This window comes from Salvelinus sp. IW2-2015, linkage group LG17, assembly GCF_002910315.2.
Source record: "Salvelinus sp. IW2-2015 linkage group LG17, ASM291031v2, whole genome shotgun sequence".
Lineage (NCBI taxonomy): Eukaryota > Metazoa > Chordata > Actinopteri > Salmoniformes > Salmonidae > Salvelinus > Salvelinus sp. IW2-2015.
The window spans coordinates 30,824,745-30,844,899 of NC_036857.1; the positions used below are offsets into that span (position 1 = coordinate 30,824,745).

Below are 20,155 nucleotides of genomic sequence, written 5' to 3' on the forward strand. Positions count from 1 at the left end.
TTTTGAATGCAAAAGATAATTGATTGTGTAAGTAAAATATACACAATCATGCTGACCATTCATTGAATAATAAACATTTTTAAACGAGCATTTTATTTAATTATTTTCAGGGCGCAAGCTAGAGAGTGAAAGCGCCTGCGCCTCATAGGTAGACTGCTAGAGGATGCTGTGTCAACTGTCGTGGCATAAATTCAACRCTCCACCCCGCATAAATTTCACCTCCAGCGTGGCGCGGACCTACAAGCTGTTGATTGTAGCCTACCTGCTGCTCAAGAAAGATGATGCGCCGAGCTTCACACACTTTTCTTCACCTTCTTTGGCTATTTTTTGTTCAAATTTATGCGTCCAGTGATTTGCCCATATGCAAAGAGGTAAGGAGCATGGAATGATACGTTGTCTTTTAACATAATTGTGACTAATTGACTGTTTTTTCACCCATATGGCATAACAATAACATAAAGTGCACTTCATTAGGTAACCTAAACAAAACCAATTGTATTGCTTCACATAATTGTACATTTATTTTGTATAACTCAGATTTCAGATAACTAAACTGTAACGTTTCTATTAACTAGCTGGGAATTTCTACAAAATAATTGCAAACATTTTCCTGTAGTTTTCAATGCAGTCTTTTAAAAATACATGATCCATCCTTTTGTGGTCCATTATGAAAAGCATATTGACTGATCAGTTGGAGCAGAACTCATTCATATTGACATACATACACGTTGTCTGATGCTGCCTACGTCTCAGTTAGTAACCTCTGAATTTGACCTCCATAAATGCACTACACTGTAAACAACGAGCCATCATAAGTGAAGATGATCTAGAAACCTGATCGTATTTGAAGAAGTACCCTTCACACAATTAGTAGGAATATTTTATGAGTAATAGACGTTTGCTATTGTAGGCTTTATGGAAATATGATGCAAAGAACCATAGAATTCAAAACAGTCACAGATTAGTTATCAGAACCATATAATTCAAAACAGTCACAGATTAGTTATCAGAACCATATAATTCAAAACAGTCACAGATGGCTGAATGGCCAGTTATAGGACAGAATAAATGCAAATCGTTGGTATGTCTGTTAGAATTCTGATGTAATATTATGGTATTTCAAGATAGTGGGGGTCAGGTGAGTTTTTGAACTGTTGCATCACACTTTTCAGCGTGGGGGGTGGTGGGAGAAGGAGTCTGGGTGGTAAGAGGTGCTGAACTGTACCCCTAGACCTAATCAACAGCCCAACTGTTCTCTATTTATTTTATTTTAAGCCCTGAGGTCAAATGTAATCATTTTAAAACTGTTGAACCGTCATCAACCCCATACACACATTCACTCTGAGGTAGCCTATACAGAAATGAACCGTAGAAACAATAGATGCCTAATTTTCTACTTTCCTAAAGAGTTTGTCAATGTCATTCAGTACTGCAGAGCTCCCGTACTCAACAGACAGACTGCAGGCCGGATCCGGACCAAGAACGGGGTCAATACGGACCACGGGTCCCAAATATATATATTTTTTAAAACCACATTTTCAAATAAAAACATTTATTCGTCATATACACATATTTAGCAGATGTTATGCGGGTGTAGGGAAATGTTTGTTTTGGGGGGCGAACTCAGTCGGGCTTCCACCCCAGTATCATATGAACACACATAAGACATGGCAAAATGTGTAGAATTGTAGGAAATTAGCATTAAAGCTACAACATGTTCTCTCTGTCAACAAGAGGGGTGTGAACAGTTTGGGGTCGCATGGGTTGTGAGGTGGGGGTTTGTTACCACGCTGATGAATGACAATATCCATTCAGACCGTTCTTTTCCACCTAGGAAATCTGTGAGACCGGACCGTCTCAAATAGTACTTGAGTACCCCTGCTGTAGAGGCTTCTGCTAGGAGCATTTCTCTTATCGCGAGTTGTTAACCACACTCTGAACCGGTCTCCTACACACACATTATGGTGATGCCTGTGTTAAATGGACATGTGTTACACTGGTATGGCGTCAGTTAGTTTGGTGTTGCTTACATAGCCTTTATTAGTCATAGTCAGTTGCCTGTGTGTGTGTGCAACAGTTTTCTGCCTTAAGCAAGTCCTTAGCTCTCCAGTTAACAACTCTCCTGGCTGTAGTCTACTTTCTCTTCTTAATATTTGCATGACTACTGTGGTGTTTGATAATGCCTAGGCATTTCTTGTATCAATAACGTTGTTGCTGGGGTGTGAATGGAYAGCTGATATGCACCATGCTTGCTAGTATTGGAAGTTGTCACCATGTACAGTGGGGCAAAAAAGTATTTAGTCAGCCACCAATTGTGCAAGTTCTCCCACTTAAAAAGATGAGAGAGGCCTGTAATTTTCATCATAGGTACACTTCAACTATGACAGACAAAATGAGGGGAAAAAATCCAGAAAATCACATTGTAGGATTTTTWATGAATTTATTTGCAAATTATGGTGGAAAATAAGTATTTGGTCACCAAAGTAACAAAGCCTACCATCAGTAACACACTACGCCGCCAGGGACTCAAATCCTGCAGTGCCAGACGTGTCCCCCTGCTTAAGCCAGTACATGTCCAGGCCCGTCTGAAGTTTGCTAGAGAGCATTTGGATGATCCAGAAGAAGATTGGGAGAATGTCATATGGTCAGATGAAACCAAAATATAACTTTTTGGTAAAAACTCAACTCGTCGTGTTTGGAGGACAAAGAATGCTGAGTCGCATCCAAAGAACACCATACCTACTGTGAAGCATGGGGGTGGAAACATCATACTTTGGGGCTGTTTTTCTGCAAATGGACCAGGACGACTGATCCGTGTAAAGGAAAGAATGAATGGGGCCATGTAATGTGAGATTTTGAGTGAAAACCTCCTTCCATCAGCAAGGGCATTGAAGATGAAACGTGGTTGGGTCTTTCAGCATGACAATGATCCCAAACACACCGCCCGGGCAACGAAGGAGTGGCTTCGTAAGAAGCATTTCAAGGTCCTGGAGTGGCCTAGCCAGTCTCCAGATCTCAACCCCATAGAAAATCTTTGGAGGGAGTTGAAAGTGTGTGTTGCCCAGCAACAGCCCCAAAACATCACTGCTCTAGAGGAGATCTGCATGGAGGAATGGGCCAAAATACCAGCAACAGTGTGTGAAAACCTTGTGAAGATACTTATTTTCCACCATAATTTGCAAATAAATTCATTAAAAATCCTACAATGTGATTTTCTGGATTTTTTTTCTCATTTTGTCTGTCATAGTTGAAGTGTACCTATGGTGAAAATTACAGGCCTCTCATCTTTTTAAGTGGGAGAACTTGCACAATTGGTGGCTGACTAAATACTTTTTTGCCCCACTGTATATGACCCATTCCTTATTCCTTGTTTGGGTTAACAAGGTTACATAAAGACTTCATAACACATTCTTAAGTCATACGTAACACATTCATAAGCTGTTCACATTTCATGAATGCTTAGCAAAATCAGCTGGAGCAAAAACAGTTTATAGTAGAACTAACATCCCAAAGTGACTTGGCGTCATGATTAGGCCCATGTAAGGACAATGTGTTCCAGGAAACCTACAGCCACCTTTACCTCAAGGTGAGAGAGCTTAGAGGCAGATTAAGTTGAAGGGACACCATGGCTGACTGATTCATCAGAATTATTTGTATTCGGACAGAGCCTGTGTGTGTGTGCCTGTGAGACCATGAGGAGACGGGGTCACAATGTCCCGTTGCCACGGTTTACTCATGTTTTTATGAACAAGGAGTATTAGATTCGAGCCAGGCCGAGCACATCTTCAATTTATGAATTTTCATTTTATCCATCAACGGTTCACTTTCACTCCCTCTCCCTCTCCCACTCTCTCTCTCCTCTCTCTGTCTRTCTCTCTCCTTCTACCTCTCTCTCTCCCTCCCCCTCTCCCTCTCCCTCTTCTCCTCCCACTCACTCCCCTTATCTCTAAAACAAAAGCTAATGTAGCTGCACTAATAAAAAACAGAAGTGTGTTAGAGGGAACATTTGTCTGCTGGTTGTTAACTATTAATCCTACATGGTCCAGAGTGGGGGTTAGGTTTACTCTGTAAAGTGGTCTTGTTCTACAGTGCAATACTATTGAACAGAGTCCTATGGGCCCTGGTTAAAAGTAGTGCACTAGGTTGGGAATAGGGTGCCATTTGGGACATAGCRCAGTAATTCTTGACCTATATGGCCCAATGGCCTATTTAGATGCCTTGACTTTCACCTCTGTACTAGCCTTGCTTGTCAGGACTCACGGCACTCCACAGCGGCTGTGAGAAGAGCCTGAGTGCCAGTCCGTTTCTGCTGTGTTGCCAACCCCTTATGGAATTATCATGTCAGTGAGTGACAAGGAGTTGGAATGATAGTACAAACATACTGTATRTGGGACCAGGCTAGGAAGAGACTGTACTCTTCTGTATATTCTCAGTATGCATTTTATATTCTGCTTACTGACTCACTGCTTACATCTTCTAAGTAAAGAGTACTCCTACGATGACGTTATGATGGGAGGGCTACACCTACAGCAACCTTTGTCGAAGGAAGACTTAACGGTTACTGTTTCTTGTTGGCACTCTGTCACACCTATAGCAAAGCCACTTGAAACAAACAAGACATCCTATGTTGCCTGTCTGTATGTAGTTGTAATGACTTGCTAAGAGATGATTGCGATGAGTTGTTGACAGAAGGGTTGGCCCAGTCTGCAGCTTTTCCAGCTTTTTCCTTGGCTACTAAATAAGTCAATAACCCCAAGGTGAGGGAGATTAAGACAACAGGTGAGGCAGCAGCCTCTTGACTGTGCAAATATTGATCCGATCCTTCTATTTGGAAAGGGGGTTGGTCTCGTTTAGAGGGAAATTTGGCTGAAGGTGATGCATTATGTTGAGAAATCATGTGTATTGGCCAGTTATTACATTTTTAAGTCAGTTACATCAGTCAAAATGTATTATTTCACAAAAAAGATTACAATGGTAAAATGGTCCATCAAAATGAATGTGAGTTTATTTAGGAGTTGACTTGAATATACTCTGAATGGATATCTGTGAATTAGGTCATAACCTGTGTGATGTCATGTTCCAAACAGTCCCAATACACTGATCTCAAACTGGTACACTCCACATACTTTTCAAAAACTAGTGTCACCTTTAGAGGACTACCTTGTGAGCATTTCATTCATTGTTCAGGCTCTATACACACTGTATATATAAATACCTGAGAAGTGTGAGTCTGTGTGTGTTTTTTCTTGCAGTCCGATTACCACTTTGAGTACACAGACTGCGATGTGCTGGGGTCTCGGTGGAGGGTGGCGGTACCTAACAAACCAGACACGTGCACAGGCCTCCCTGACCCTGTCAAGGGCACACAGTGTAGTGAGTACCCTACCTACCTACCTACCTACCTACCTACCTACCTACCTACCTACCTACCTACCTACCTACCTACCTACCTATCCTACCTATCCTACCTATCCTACCTTGCTCTACTTTCATACCATGTACTAACTACACTATATAACACCCTACACACGATCCAATATCACAGTCATAAGTATACCCTTATTACAACTCTGTACATACAGTACAGTTTCAAGGTAAGTTTCAGTCTTTCTCTTGATACTTCACCTTCTCTCTCCTCACCTCCTTTTCAAAACGTCGGAGGTAAGTGAGGAGACCATTGGAGGACATCTTCTCCTCAGCTCCTTTGACGTTTTGAAGAGGCGGCTAGAGAGGAAGTGAGGAATCAAAGAAAGGACTATTGAGATGCACCCACATTGTCTTCCTGGCCTGCACTAGTCTCACCCCCCCCCCCGCCCCCCCAGCATTCTCCTGCAGCGAGGGGGAGTTCCTGGACATGAGAAGCCAGGAGTGTCAGAAGTGTTCTGGTGGGACCTACTCTCTGGGGACGGGCGTGGCCTTCGATGAGTGGGACAGCATGCCGGCTGGCTTCATCTCACACGGGATGAACATGAACATAGCTGACATCTACACCAACTGCTCAAAGTCAGTATCTCTCTGTCTTGCTTACAGCGGGTGTGGGAAGAGAGTAGTAACTCTCCATCTCAAGCTTCGGTTATTTTATGGCCATTTACATCAGCCTGGTCCCAGATCTGTATAGCCAACTGCTGTTGGCAAGACAGTACAAACCGATCTGGTACCAGGCTACCTTTCTACACAGCCGCATACTGTTTAATGCATTGGAAGACACCGTTATGTTGGTTACTATTTATCTCAACCTTTAGAGCTACTGTCTATTTCTAACAGTATTTGTCTCTTTTGTCTTCCCCTATAGCTCGACCTGGATACCGAAAGGCGACTATATTGCCTCTAACATAGATGAGTGCACCTCTACCTTGTCCTACGCGGTGAGCCTGAAGAAAGCAGGCACTGTGTCCTTTGAGTACTTCTACCCAGACAACACCATCTTCTTTGAATTCTATGTGAGTGTTGCATGTTCAATGTTTTAAGTGTTTTATGTGAGTGTTCCATGATGATACTCTTCATTCATTCCAATGGACAGGGCTACGTGATGTGCTCCTCAATCGATCTCCATCATCTCCATGCTATCTAAACGAGTAACTGTAATGAACTCAACTGTGTGTGTCGGGCAGCCATGTTGTATTGATCTCCTCGCACTGTCTTGTCCTCCGTCCAGGTTCAGAATGACCAGTGCGAGTCCACAGACTCTGAGGGTCGTTGGATGAGGACCTCAGAGAAAGATTGGACTCCCCACAATGTGAGTCTTACTAATATAGCCCCCACATGTCCATACACTGAGCATGGTGGGGTGGGAACCCTAATCTCAGAACCTTAAACCAAAATCTTGTCTGCGTGAGCTATGCTAATGTCTATTAAGAGAGTTTATGTATGACCCCCGGCGGTTTCTCTCGCTCTCTATCTCTGTCCAGTTGAAGCTGAATCGAGGCAACAACGTGCTCTACTGGAGGACCACATCTTTTGCACTGGTGGGCAGTGCTGTCAAACCTGTGCTCCTTCGCAACATTGCTATATCAGGTACTATACAGCAGTCATCGATGTCATCATTTTTTTTTATCCCGAATTGTTTGCAGATTGCCCTCCCTTGTTTATTTAGGCTTGATTATGATACCCCGGCAGGAATATTTGATTCATTATTCAAAACATTTGAGCAATTTGTAGACCTAGCAAACTCGTCAAGAGATTCAGATCTCTTGGTGTAACGGTTCGACAGTCGCTGAACCTAGGTTTACGTCCCGGTTGGGGCCACCCCTCAAAAGTGCTGCAATGTGAAAAACTGAAAAGCTAAGATGCACACCTCTTCTTACTCTCGTTTCTGTTAATCATTACTGATTGATAATCGTCCTGCTCCTCCAGGGGTTGCCTATACGTCAGAGTGTTTCCATTGTAAACCTGGGACCTATAGCGCCAAGCCAGGCTCTGCTCGCTGTACCCCCTGCCCTGCTGACTCCTACTCCAACAAGGGTGCCACGGTGTGCCAGCAGTGTGAAGTAGACAAATATGCAGGTATGTTTGCATTCTAGCACCAACTACAGTACCAGTCCAAAAGTTTGGACACACCTACTCATTTAAAGTGTTATTTTTTTATATTTTTTTTTTTACAATTTTCTACATTGTAGAATAATAGTGAAGACATAAACTATGAAATAACACATATTGATTCATGTAGTAACCAAAAAAGTGTTAAACAAATTAAATATTTTTTATATTTGAGACTCTTCAAATTAGTCACCCTTTGCCTTGATGACAGCTTTGCACACTCTTGGCATTCTCTCAACCAGCTTCATGAGGAATGTTTTTCCAAGAATCTTGAAGGAGTTCCCACATATGCTGAGCACTTGTTGGCTGCTTTTCCTTCACTCTGCGGTTCAACTCATCCCAAACCATCTCAATTTGGGTTGAGGTCCGGGTGAATTGTGGAGGCCAGGTATCTGATGCAGCACTCCATCACTCTCCTTGGTCAAATAGCCCTTACACAGCCTGGAGGTGTGTTTTGGGTCATTGTCCTGTTTAAAAACAAATGATAGTTCCACTAAGTGCAAAACAGATGGGATGACGTATCGCTGCAGAATGCTGTGGTAGCCATGCTGGTTAAGTGTGCCTTGAATTCTAAATAAATCACTGACAGTGTCACCAGCAAAGCACGCCCACACTATCACACCTCTTCCTCCATGCTTCACGGTGGGATCCACACATGCAGAGATCATCCGTTCACCTACTCTGCGTCTCACAAAGACACGGCGTTGGAACCAAAAATCGAAAATTTGGACTCATCAGAGCAAAGGACAGATTTCCACCAGTCTAATGTCCATTGCTTGTGTTTCTTGACCCAATCAAGTCTCTTCTTCTTATCGGTGTCCTTTAGTAGTGGTTTCTTTGCAGAAATTCGACAATGAAGGCCTTGTCACGCAGTCCCCTCTGAACAGTTGATGTTGAGATGTGTCTCTTACTTGAGCTCTGTGAAGCATTGATTTGGGCTGCAATCTGAGGCTGGTAACTCTAATGAACTTATCCTCTGGGTCTTCCATTCCTGGGGCGGTCCTCATGAGAGCCAGTTTCATCATAGCACTTCATGGTTTTTGCAACTGCACTTGAAGAAACTTTCAAAGTTCTTGACATTTTCAGGATTGATTGATCTTCATGTCTTAAAGTAATGATGGACTGTCATTTCTCTTTGCTTATTTGAGCTGTTATTGACATAATATGGATTTGTTTTTTTCCAAATAGGGCTGTCTTCTGTATACCACCCCTACCTTGTCACAACACAACTGATTTGTCTCAAACACATTTTTTTAAATAAAGAAAAACCCTGGAATGAATAGGTGTCTCCAAACTTTTGACTGGTACTACATACAATTGAAGTCGGAAGTTTACATGCACCTAAGCCAAATACATTTAATATCCGAAGGTGAGTGTAGCTGGTGCATGAAGTCAGACGCAGGAGAGCAAAATGAGTGAGCAACGTACTTTACTCAAACAATAAAGGCACAAGGTAAACAAATACACTTGACCAAAAACCAACGGTAAATATTACGCACGGGTGAACACAGCACCCGTCAAAAAACCAGCCATCATGAACCGAAATGAACAATGAAATAATCACGCACAACAAACATGGGGGAAACAGAGGGTTAAATACATGAACATGTAATTGGATAATGAAAACCAGGTGTGTAGAAAATAAAGACAAAACCAATGGAAAATGAAAGATGGATCAGCGATGGCTAGAAGACCGGTGAGGTCGACCGCCGAACGCCGCCCGAAGAAGGAGAGGGACCGACCTCGGCGGAAGTTGCAACATTTAAACTCAGTTTTTCACAATTCCTGACATTTAATCCTAGTAAAAATTCCCTGTCTTAGGTCAGTTTGGATCACCACTTTATTTTAAGAATGTGAAATGTCTGAATAATAGTTGAGAAGGATTTATTTCAGCTTTAATTTCTTTCATCACATTCCCAGTGGGTCCGAAGTTTACATACACTCAATTAGTATTTGGTAGCATTGCCTTTAAATTGTGAAATGGTCAAACGTTTTGGTAGCCTTCCACAAGCTTCCCACAATAAGTTGGGTGAATTTTGGCCCATTCCTCCTGACAGAGCTGGTGTAACTGAGTCAGGTTTGTAGGCCTCCTTGCTCGCACACGCTTTTTCAGTTCTGCCCACACATTTTCTATTGGATTGAGGTCAGGGCTTTGTGATGCCACTCCAATACCTTGACTTTGTTGTTCTTAAGCCATTTTGCACAACTTTGGAAGAGTGCTTGGGTCATGTCCATTTGGAAGACCCATTTGCGACCAAGCTTTAACTTCCTGACTGTTGTCTTGAGATGTTTCTTCAATATATCCACATAATTTTCATACCTCATGATGCCATCTATTTTGTGAAGTGCACCAGTCCCTCCTGCAGCAAAGCACCCCACAACATGATGCTGCCACCCCTGTCGACGGTTGGGTGGTGTTCTTCGGCTTGCAAGCCTCCCCCTTTTCCTCCAAACATAACGATGGTCATTATGGCCAAACAGTTATATTTTTGTTCATCAACCAGAGGACATTTCTCCAAAAAGTACGATCTTTGTCCCCATGTGCAGTTGCAAACCGTAGTCTGGCTTTTTTATGGCGGTTTTGGAGCAGTGGCTTCTTCCTTGTTGAGCGGCCTTCCAGGTTTTGTCGATATAGGACTCGTTTTACTGTGGATATAGATTATTTTGTACCTGTTTCCTCCAGCATCTTCACAAGGTCCTTTGCTGTTGTTCTGGGATTGATTTGCACTTTTTGCACCAAAGTACGTTTACCTCTAGGAGACAGAATGCGTCTCCTTCCTGAGCGGTGTGACGGCTGCATGGTCCCATGGTGTTTATACTTGCGTACTATTGTTTGTACATATGAACGTGGTACCTTCAGGTGTTTGGAAATTGCTCCCAAGGATGAACCAGACTTGTGGAGGTCTACAATAATTTTTTCTGAAGTCTTGGCTTATTTCTTTTGATTTTCCCATGATGTCAAGCAAAGAGGCACTGAGTTTGAAGGTAGGCCTTGAAATACATCCACAGATACACCTCTAATTGACTCAAATTATGTCAATTAGCCTATCAGAAGCTTCTAAAGCCATGACATGAATTTTCCAAGCTGTTTAAAGGCACAGTCAGTATGTAAACTTCTGACCCACTGGAATTGTGATACAGTGAATTATAAGTCAAATAATRTGTCTGTTAACAATTGTTGGAACAATGACTTGTGTCATGCACAAAGTAGATGTCCTAACCGACTTTCCAAAACTATAGTTTGTTAACAAGAAATTTGTGGAGTCGTTGAAAAATGAGTTTAATGTCTCCAACCTAAGTGTATGTAAACTAGATATTTCTTCCTGTTACAACCGCTTGAATAGTGGATTGCTCATTTGCAAGTCACCACACACATGTATGTAATGTATGCAAATATACTGTATATGCTCTTGGTTCAATTAAATGCACAGGCTGTGTGGTTGGTTGACTTAGTCTAAGTGTGTGTGGTATCTCTGGATCTTAATGGTGGTTTTGTTTTTCTCCTGCCTCCTGGCGGTTTTCCCCTGGGTCGTGTTCAGTAGGGTACACCATAACAAAATGTTTAGCAACAGACAACAAAAATCTGTTTTGTTATTGGACAAGTTCATGCACTACCACTCTGTTTCGAAATGTGACTGAAGACAATCTACTGAACACAACCCTGGTTTCCTTGTTCAAACTCTTGTTCCAGAGGCCGGATCAGGGAGCTGCAAGCAGAGGCCTGCATGTACCACCAGTGACTACTTCTACACACACACCCCATGTGACTCCAAAGGACAGGTAATACTATGGGAAAAGTAAATGAGAAAGTAAATGAAGCTGACTGACAATGCTGTTCTTATGTGAGCAGTCAGTTGTTTTTTCATGGCTCAGGTCACTGCAGTGAGCACCAGCTGGAGTTGGTATCAGTTTTCCTTACATATTGATTTCCTGTTTAGTCCTGACAGGTTCTATTCAACCATTATGTACTCAGTCATGATGATTAGCCATAATATAGCATATATACAGTACCAGTCAAAAGTTTGGACACACCTTCTCATTCCAGGGTTTTTCTTTATTTAAATGTTTTTCTAAATTGTAGAATAAGAGTGAAAACATCAAAACTATGAAATAACACATATGGAATCATGTAGTAACCAAAAAAGTGTTCAACAAATCAAAATATATTTTATATTTGAGATTCTTCAAAGTAGCCACCCTTTGCCTTGATGACAGCTTTGCACAGTCTTGGCATTCTCTCAACTAGCTTCATGAGGTAGTCACCTGGAATGCATTTCAATTAACAGGTGTGCCTTGTTAAAAGTGAATTTGTGGAATTTCTTTCCTTAATGCGTTTGAGCCAATCAGTTGTGTTGTGACAAGGTAGGGGTGGTATACAGAAGATAGCCCTATTTGGCAAAAGACCATGTCCATATTATGGCATGAACAGCTCAAATAAGCAAAGAGAAATGACAGTCCATCATTACTTTAAGACATGGTCAGTCAATCCTGAAAATGTCAAGAACTTTTGAAGTTATTTAAATTGCAGTCACAAAAACTGTCAAGAGCTATGATGAAACTGGCTCTCATGAGGACCGCCACAGGAAAGGAAGACACAGAGTTACCTCTGCTGCAGAGGATAAGTTCATTAGAGTTACCAGCCTCAGAAATCGGCAATTAACTGCACCTCAGATTGCAGCCCAAATAAATGCTTCCCAGAGTTCAAGTAACAGACACATCTCAACATCAACTGTTCGGAGGAGACTGCGTGAATCAGGCCTTCATGGTTGATTTGCTGCAAAGAAACCACTACTAAAGGACACCAATAAGAAGAAGAGACTTGCTTGGTCCAAGAAACATGAGCAATGGACATTAGACCAGTGGAAAGCTGTGCTTTGGTCTTATGAGTCCAAATTTGAGAWTTTTGGTTCCAACCGCCGTGTCTTTGTGCGACACAGAATAGGTGAACGGATGATTTCTGCATGTGTGGTTCCCACTGTGAAGCATGGACGAGGAGGAGGTGTGATACTGTGGGAGTGCTTTGCTGGTGACACTGGCAGTGATTTATTTAGAATTCAAGGCACACTTAATGGCTACCACAGCATTCTGCAGCGGTACGCCATCCCATTTATTTTTCAATAGGACAATGACCCAAAACACATCTCAAGGCTGTGTAAGGGCTATTTGACCAAGAAGGAGAGTGATTGAGTGCTGCATCAGATGACCTGGCCTCCACAATCACCCGACCTCAACCCAATTGAGATGGTTTGGGATGAGTTGGACCGCAGAGTGAAGGAAAAGCAGCAAACAAGTGCTCAGCATATGTGGGAACTCCTTCAAGACTCTTGGAAAATAATTCCAGGTGACTACCTTATGAAGCTGGTTGAGAGAATGCCGAGAGTGTGCAAAGCTGTCATCAAGGTAAAGGGTGGATACTTTGAAGAATCTCAAATATAAAATATATTTTGATTCGTTCATCACTTTTTTTTTTTTTTCCCACATGATTCCATATGTGTTATTTCATCGTTTTTATGTCTTCACTATTATTCTACAATGTAGAAAATAGTCAAAATAAAGAAAAACCCTTGAATGAATATGTGTGTCCAAACTTTTGACTGGTACTGTACATTGATGTGATATGTGGTTATTTTACCTCCCTTAGTTGATTGCACCTATTTCACGTTAATAAGAGTTTCTGCTAAATGACTAAAATGTAAATGGAATTCATAACTCTCCTGCTGTGTTTCTTAGACCCAGCTGATGTACAAGTGGATCGAGCCAAAGATCTGTAGTGAGATCGTTGAAGGGGCAGTGGATAACAGTACTGGAGGAGCGGTGAAGCTACCAGCCTCTGGACAGATGGAGACCTGCCCTCCCTGTAACCCTGGCTTCTCTGTCACCAACACCTCAGGCTGCGAACCCTGTCCTCACGGATCCTACTCCAATGGAACAGGTGGAAAAACCCCTCCTCAACGTAACGATTGATGAAATGTATTAACGGAAATAGACATTATTGTGCTATGTTTGGTGCTAGGTGCTATACGAGGAACATTCCGCAACAACTTATGCCAATGTTTTTATGCTGTCAGATCTTTTGTCACATGAATTATTTACTTAATCCTCTATGTCCCCTTTGGGACATAAGACCACTTTGGCACAAACGTAAACCCATTTTAACAGTAGCTCTCAATCCCTCATGTCCATATCCACCCTGTGCTAATTGCTTGAGGGCCGCTGGTGGGCAACAAACCCTCTACTGTCTCTTTATCGAACACTCTCTATCCATACTCTATGTGCAGCCTGTGCTGAGTGTCCTGTCGGAACAGAGCCGGTGGTGGGCTTTGAGTACAAGTGGTGGAACAAGATGCCCGACAACATGAGGAGCTCTGTCTACAGCCGGGAGTACAGCGACTCAGTCAGGAGCACGGGTAAGGGACTCTAATACCTTTTTCACTCTACTGAGGCAAACCAAGCCAAGTTGTAATGGGCTGGCCTGGTTATGAATAGGCAATAGTTACAGTGACTCAGGAGCACTGGTACATATGTAAAGGACTCAAATACCCTTTTTACACTGTTGCGATGACCCGAACCGCATTGTGGTGATTTGGATGTGTAACCAGGACAGCTGGTACAGCTCTGCTTGGCTCGGGTTTGGCTAAATTCAGCAGTGTGAAAAAGGCCTACTTTTGAATGAGCAGTCATACAGTAATCTACTTGATCCTGAGTGTTGCATTTGACGTGATGTGCACTCTCTGTTGGTGGTCTGTGAAGTTATTGATTGTTGATCTGTTGTTGTGACTGACAGGATGGGAGGTGGCAGGAGAGTACATCTACACCACCCAAGGCGATCTGGACTCTGACTACATGATGCTCTCACTCACTGTCCCTGGATACAGGTAGGGCTCACCGGGTCAGTCTGTGGAAGTTACAACAAACACCTGAATGGAACTGCTTATGAATGGGTTATGTATGAGTTATGAATGTGTTATAAAGTCCTTTATATAGGTACCCTTCTAAAAAAGGGTTACCCTTGAATTTAACATATTTGCATAATTACTGTATGTGTAATGTTACAGTATATGTGTTGTACAGTAGGTGTCATGTAAAATAAAAGTTACCTTAAATATTTTCTCCCTAGGTTGCCTCACTCGGTGGCTAAAGATGATGAGAGGAGTGAACTGTCGCGGATCTCCTTTGTCTTTGAGACCCAGTGCACCGCTGATTGTACCCTCTACTTTATGGCGGTGGGAGAGAATATCTCATGCCACACTTCATGCAACAATTTAAAGTATTTGTAGTCACATAGTGCATTTGGTTCATCCGTATTCAAGACCTACAGAGTTGTACTATTGATGTAAACAAAAATACATGTTCRGTGGCCCGTAAGGACAATGGATGAAATATAAGGGTTCTTCTTGTTCTTTTCCCAGGGTTACAGTGAGAGGGCCAATGACATGGTGGAGCACTGGAGTGGCACGACCAGGAAACAGTCCTACTCCTACCTAGTGAAGAGCAACAGCACCGTCAGCTTTACATGGGGCTTCCAACGCACCCAAGCCTACGGTGAGGTGAGATAGATGGACACAGACACACTCACACTCAACACACTTAGATCCGTGGACATTTCAGCCATTTTATTGCCGAGCTGTCCATCACAGAAAGTGGACCTTTACCTGAGGGTCAACACGCCCCATGTCATACGAAACACTTAACACATCTCCGCCGACAATGCATCTCTGCATGACTCAACTCCACAATAACATTTCAGCCCCTTATGAAGGAGTGATGTGTGTTTGACTAGTGTGGCATAGCCTTCCGTACTCTGAGTACTGTCCCTAACTTCTCCTCAGGTGAGGCAGTACAGCGGTGACTTTGCCAAGATGTACACTGTCCAAATCACCAACGTGATGGGTGGTGTGGCCTCTCAGTGTCGCCACTGTGCCTTGGGCTCCGGGTCGGCCTCAGAATGCGTCCCCTGCCCTCCAGCCCACTACATGGTCAATGGGACAGGCGTGTGTAAGAGCTGCCCTCCCAACACCTTCATCAGGGCTGATCAGACCGTAGGGGAGGCAGCCTGTATCCACTGTGGACCCAATACGCACAGCAACAAGGTAAGGAAAGGGATCGACGACGAACTGAAGAACTGTTGTATTCGTGCATTGATCAGATAATGTAGGCCTGCYCGTAAAGGTTTATAGCTGGGAAAGGAACACAAATCAAAGTACTAATAAAGATCAATGCATCATTGTTGCATTTTTAAAGCCTGTGTTAGACAATACTTATTTATTGTGTTTTGAAGGTGTGCCTATGATAATGCATTTCATTGTTTCCACGATAATGATAATACATTTGTGTCCATGATAATGTATGGTAATTCTGTTTCTCCCCCCATCCCCTCACAGGCCCACTCAGCCTGTGTTAGCGACTGTAGACTGAACCTGCAGTCCACCGGCGGAGGAGAGGTCCTCCAATATGACTTCACCCCCCTGGCTAACATCACCAGCTTCCAGAGCAGCCCACGCTTCACCAGTAAAGGCCTCCGATACTTCCACCAGTTCAGGGTCGGCCTCTGTGGAGAAGAGGTACGGGCTGATGGATGCATATGGTTATATTTAGAATACACCTTTGGTCAATCTCAGAAGTATTTTCCTCGCTTCCTTGCATCCTCTCTTCATACCTGATCAAAATGTCAGAGGAGAGCTTTGGAGAGGATCTCCTCTTTCTATCTCTTCGAATGCTCTTCTCGCTTCCCTCTGACGCAAGGAAATAGGACGCAAGGAATCAAGAAAAATACCTTTGAGATTTACCCCTTGAAAACAGTAACGATGGTTACACAGAAACTCACATTAATGGTGATTCTCTGTTGTGACCCATGTAGGGCAGAGAGGTGGCGGTGTGTGTGGACAACGTGACAGAGAGCAGGAAGGAGGTCAGAGGTTACACCTGCCAGTCCACTGTGGTGCCCTCTGAAGTCAGAGGTCAGAGTGTGGTGTCATCACAACCCTTCACTATCGGTGACACACTCATTGGTAAGAGATCAAGCTTTACTCCATGGTGTATCCCTCTCAAATAGCAATGGATACACACCAAAAATCACCTAGCTGGTAAAGGGGCTTGGGGACAGCTTTGCATGAAGCCAAGCATGCACATTAAATGACTATTGTCCATTTTCTTTGTTGGGTAACTTTACCAACTGATCATGATCAACAGGGTGGTGTACAGAAAACCCTGTCACCGTTGCTGTGTCGATGTTTCTCCTCTCTTTCTTTAACATGTTCTGTTTCTGTCTGAAGGGGTAACCTCTGACACATCTCTGGATAGCATTGCCTCTCTTGAGAGCTCTTTCATTACCAAGTCCAACCTGCCTGATGTCATTTTCTACTACAGGTATCATCATCATCATCAATCTGGGTTTTCAAATAAAACAGATCTGTTAGTGTTCCAGAGGTTTTGTATACTTTTAAGCCAGTACTTTTGAAATGTTAATGCAGAGACATTCTAGATGTTCTAGTGGTGGCTATTTTGTTGTTCTAAAATAGAGTACTATCCCAACTCAGTACTATATAACCTCTCTTTATCTGCCACTGGACTCTGTATTTAGAAGTCATATTATGTCCACCACAGGTCCAGTGAAACAACACAGGCATGTAAAAAGGGAAGGACAACTACCATCAGACTGAGATGTGATCCCACAGTGATAGGCAAAGACCAGATTACACTCCCAAGGTATGGACTACTGTACATGACGAACTGACTGAAGGAAGCTATAGAGACTCTCAAAATGTGGCTGAACTGACAGACACTCTGATATTTGTACAGAGAGTGACTTCCTGTGGAATAATGGTGGAACTACAACTAATATACCACCTCAAATAAAGACTTGCTATTACAGCTTAGCCTTGACCCCAGCTGTACTGTGTGATGTCTGGCAGACTACAGTGTGCTAAACTCTCCCAACCCGAATAAGAGCAGAGCGTCAACAGTTGCTAGGCGAATTTTAACATTTGATTCGGTCTTTGTTGTCCTGTCCAGTAAATGTTCAGAGGGGACGTGTGACGGTTGCTCCTTCCATTTCCTATGGCGGTCTCCGTATGCCTGTCCACTCTGTACAGAGAGCCACTACAGAGAGATAGTCAGCGCCTGCATTCAGGGAATACAGGTAAGATAGTACATTATTACAGAGTCCTGCTTTCTCATACTCTTCTTTTCTGGCTTTGGAGCATACAGCTACAAAAAGCTTCTACATCATGCCAGACAGTCCTTTGCAGCTTTTTGATTCTTAACTAGGCACGTTGTCTAATGTAGACTTACGATAACACTATCAAAACAGCCAAATTATACTAATGTGTGTTTGTGTGTCTCTCTCTCGCTCTCTCCTTCAGAGAACCACCTACGTGTGGCAGCAGCCACTGCAGTGTACTGGTGGTGTGTCCCTTCCTGCCCAGACGGTCAGTGCCTGTGTGACCCTGGACTTCTGGCTGAAGGTCGGAGTGTCCACAGGGACGGTCGCTGCCATACTGCTCATCAGCATCAGCTGCTACTTCTGGAAGAGAACTCGCAAGTAAGACCAGTCTGTGTTGGTCTATGTGTGTGTGTGTGTGTGTTGTGTACACCTGTGCGTGCATGTGAGGAGTGACAGGAGTCTTTGTGGACTGTGTGCATGCACTTATTTGTGTGTGTGTGTGTATTCGTGCACCAGTGATGGTGTGTGTTTTTTCTCCCCTCCACATGCAGGCTGGAATATAAGTACTCCAAGCTGATGATGACTGCTGGAGATAAGGAGTGTGAGCTGCCTGCTGCAGACAGCTGTGCCATCATGGAGGGAGAAGATGCAGAGGACGACCTCATCTACCTCACCAAGAAATCCTTCTTCACAAAGATCAAGTCCTTCTCCAGAGAGGTGAGGCCAAAAAGGTGGTGATGTGATGTTTAAAAAAAAAAAAAAAAAGACATGAGTCCTCCTCATACAGGGAACTGGACACAATATCTGTATCACTGTATGTGGTTTGTATATTTATTTTGCATTGCAGAGATTTTTTGGTTCTAAAATGTCTGACCTGTGTCTGTAATACTGTAACTCAAACCTCCAAGAGACGTTTCCCATTGAAATTGCAATGGAAAGTAGTACATAAAATAGTTACTATCTTATCCATGAATGTTTTGATCACTCTAAAATGAGAACACCTGTATTTGATGTGTTTCCACAGAGATCGTCAGATGGATTTGACTCTGTTCCCCTGAAGTCATCATCAGGTTTGGAGATGGAGATGACCTAGAGCGAGGATTCCCAAATGTTTTTTTATGCAGCAGCGCCCTAAAAATGATAAGCCTCTGGTGGACCCCCCCAGTTTGGAAACCCCTGAGCTAGAAGAGTACCTGAAACCTCCTTCAACCTCTGGATGAAGGAACACATATAGGACGTATTAATTATTCATTGAGTTGAAATGTAAAGAGCGTTGCAGATAGAAATGTATTAAATAGAGCTGACGATTTCCTGGACCCCATTCTACCTGTTCTACACAGTTAGGGTTGCAAAATTCCCAGGTTTTCCAGAAATCCTTTTGTGGAAGATTCCTGGAATCAGGAGGGAATATGCAGGAAATCTGGGATTCCTCCAACCAGGATTTCTGTCAAATTTGGGGAAAGTTACCAGAATTCTGCAACCCTATACACAATATCTTTCTATGGGAACGTTCTGCAATGTTGCACCGTCCTGAACAGTATGAATGTTGCTCCCCTCACTGCATAGCACCAATGGACAAGAAGCATCTATTATAAACCAAACAGAAAGGAATGAATGGAACGGCCGGAACATGATGGAAGTCTTTATAAGTTCACAGAGAGATGAACAGAGCAAACCTTTTGTTCAGAAACACTCTCAATTTAAACCCTCAACATCTCTGGGATGTTGCAAGGACTAGGTAATGAGKATATGTTTTTCATCTGAAGTTTTTTATGTATTTGGTCATATCAAAACAAAGCATGTTTCCAGGAGAATGCATTTCTAATGAAATCGTGTTGGTGTTTTGGTGCTTATATGGACCGATTTGTTGCTCTGCTAATAGCAATACAGTTTGCGGCCATGTAGAAACCTTAATGGGTACCTGATCTTTTATGGTGAGATTTATTTTCCACAATATTTTAGATATATTTTCACGAAACATGTGAACCTGTGCTTTTGTTGAATTAATTATGTCTTACAGTAACGCGTGCATTTTCATTATTAAAGGCCATTATGGGTCTTCCTTATGACAATACAACATCTTTAAAATGTTATATTTAAAAAGAAATCCAACTGTCTGTTGCCAAAATTATTTGGTCAAAAAGCATTACTGTATTTTATTTCTACTCCACTACTGGGGTATAGTTTTATTTGATTTGGAAATGGAGCCATTTACTTAATGTTTGATACATGTTTCATTTATTGACTCTTGAAAGTAATTTTCTTAGCATTAAATTCACTGTTTGTCTATGCTCTTAAATAAACTTCTAAAAAAGGTTCTGTGAAAAAAATATGTTTGTCCAAAGACATTACAGTATGAAGATATGGAGAAACTCCATCTCCCCGATAACGCGTGTACGCGATGTCATGGCGACGTTGGATAGCTAAGCTCATGCGCAGAAACACGTCACCGTCTAA

At 42.7% G+C, this 20,155-nt stretch overlaps 1 protein-coding gene across 1 annotated transcript; it reads left to right on the forward strand.

Annotated features, from left to right (window-relative positions):
• The first annotated feature begins 196 nt into the window (after positions 1-196).
• On the forward strand, positions 197-20,014 carry elapor1 (endosome-lysosome associated apoptosis and autophagy regulator 1). Its single transcript, XM_024006332.2, has 22 exons — positions 197-371; positions 5,253-5,373; positions 5,823-6,003; positions 6,293-6,440; positions 6,656-6,736; positions 6,909-7,014; positions 7,354-7,503; positions 11,228-11,316; positions 13,267-13,468; positions 13,815-13,943; positions 14,321-14,411; positions 14,654-14,759; positions 14,946-15,083; positions 15,366-15,626; positions 15,918-16,097; positions 16,394-16,544; positions 16,809-16,902; positions 17,140-17,241; positions 17,548-17,674; positions 17,898-18,076; positions 18,250-18,415; positions 18,723-20,014. Exons 1-22 carry the CDS (start codon positions 279-281, stop codon positions 18,789-18,791), a joined length of 2,964 nt encoding a protein of 987 aa, XP_023862100.1. The 5' UTR covers positions 197-278; the 3' UTR covers positions 18,792-20,014.
• The last annotated feature ends 141 nt before the right edge of the window (positions 20,015-20,155 follow it).

Bases quoted from the DNA above. Each gene is read 5' to 3' on its own strand.
- elapor1 (XM_024006332.2), top strand. From the start codon at position 279: ATGATGCGCCGAGCTTCACACACTTTTCTTCACCTTCTTTGGCTATTT. The intron at 6,004-6,292 runs GTCAGTATCTCT...CTTCCCCTATAG, and splicing joins ATCTACACCAACTGCTCAAA to CTCGACCTGGATACCGAAAG. The intron at 16,903-17,139 runs GTATCATCATCA...TGTCCACCACAG, and splicing joins GATGTCATTTTCTACTACAG to GTCCAGTGAAACAACACAGG.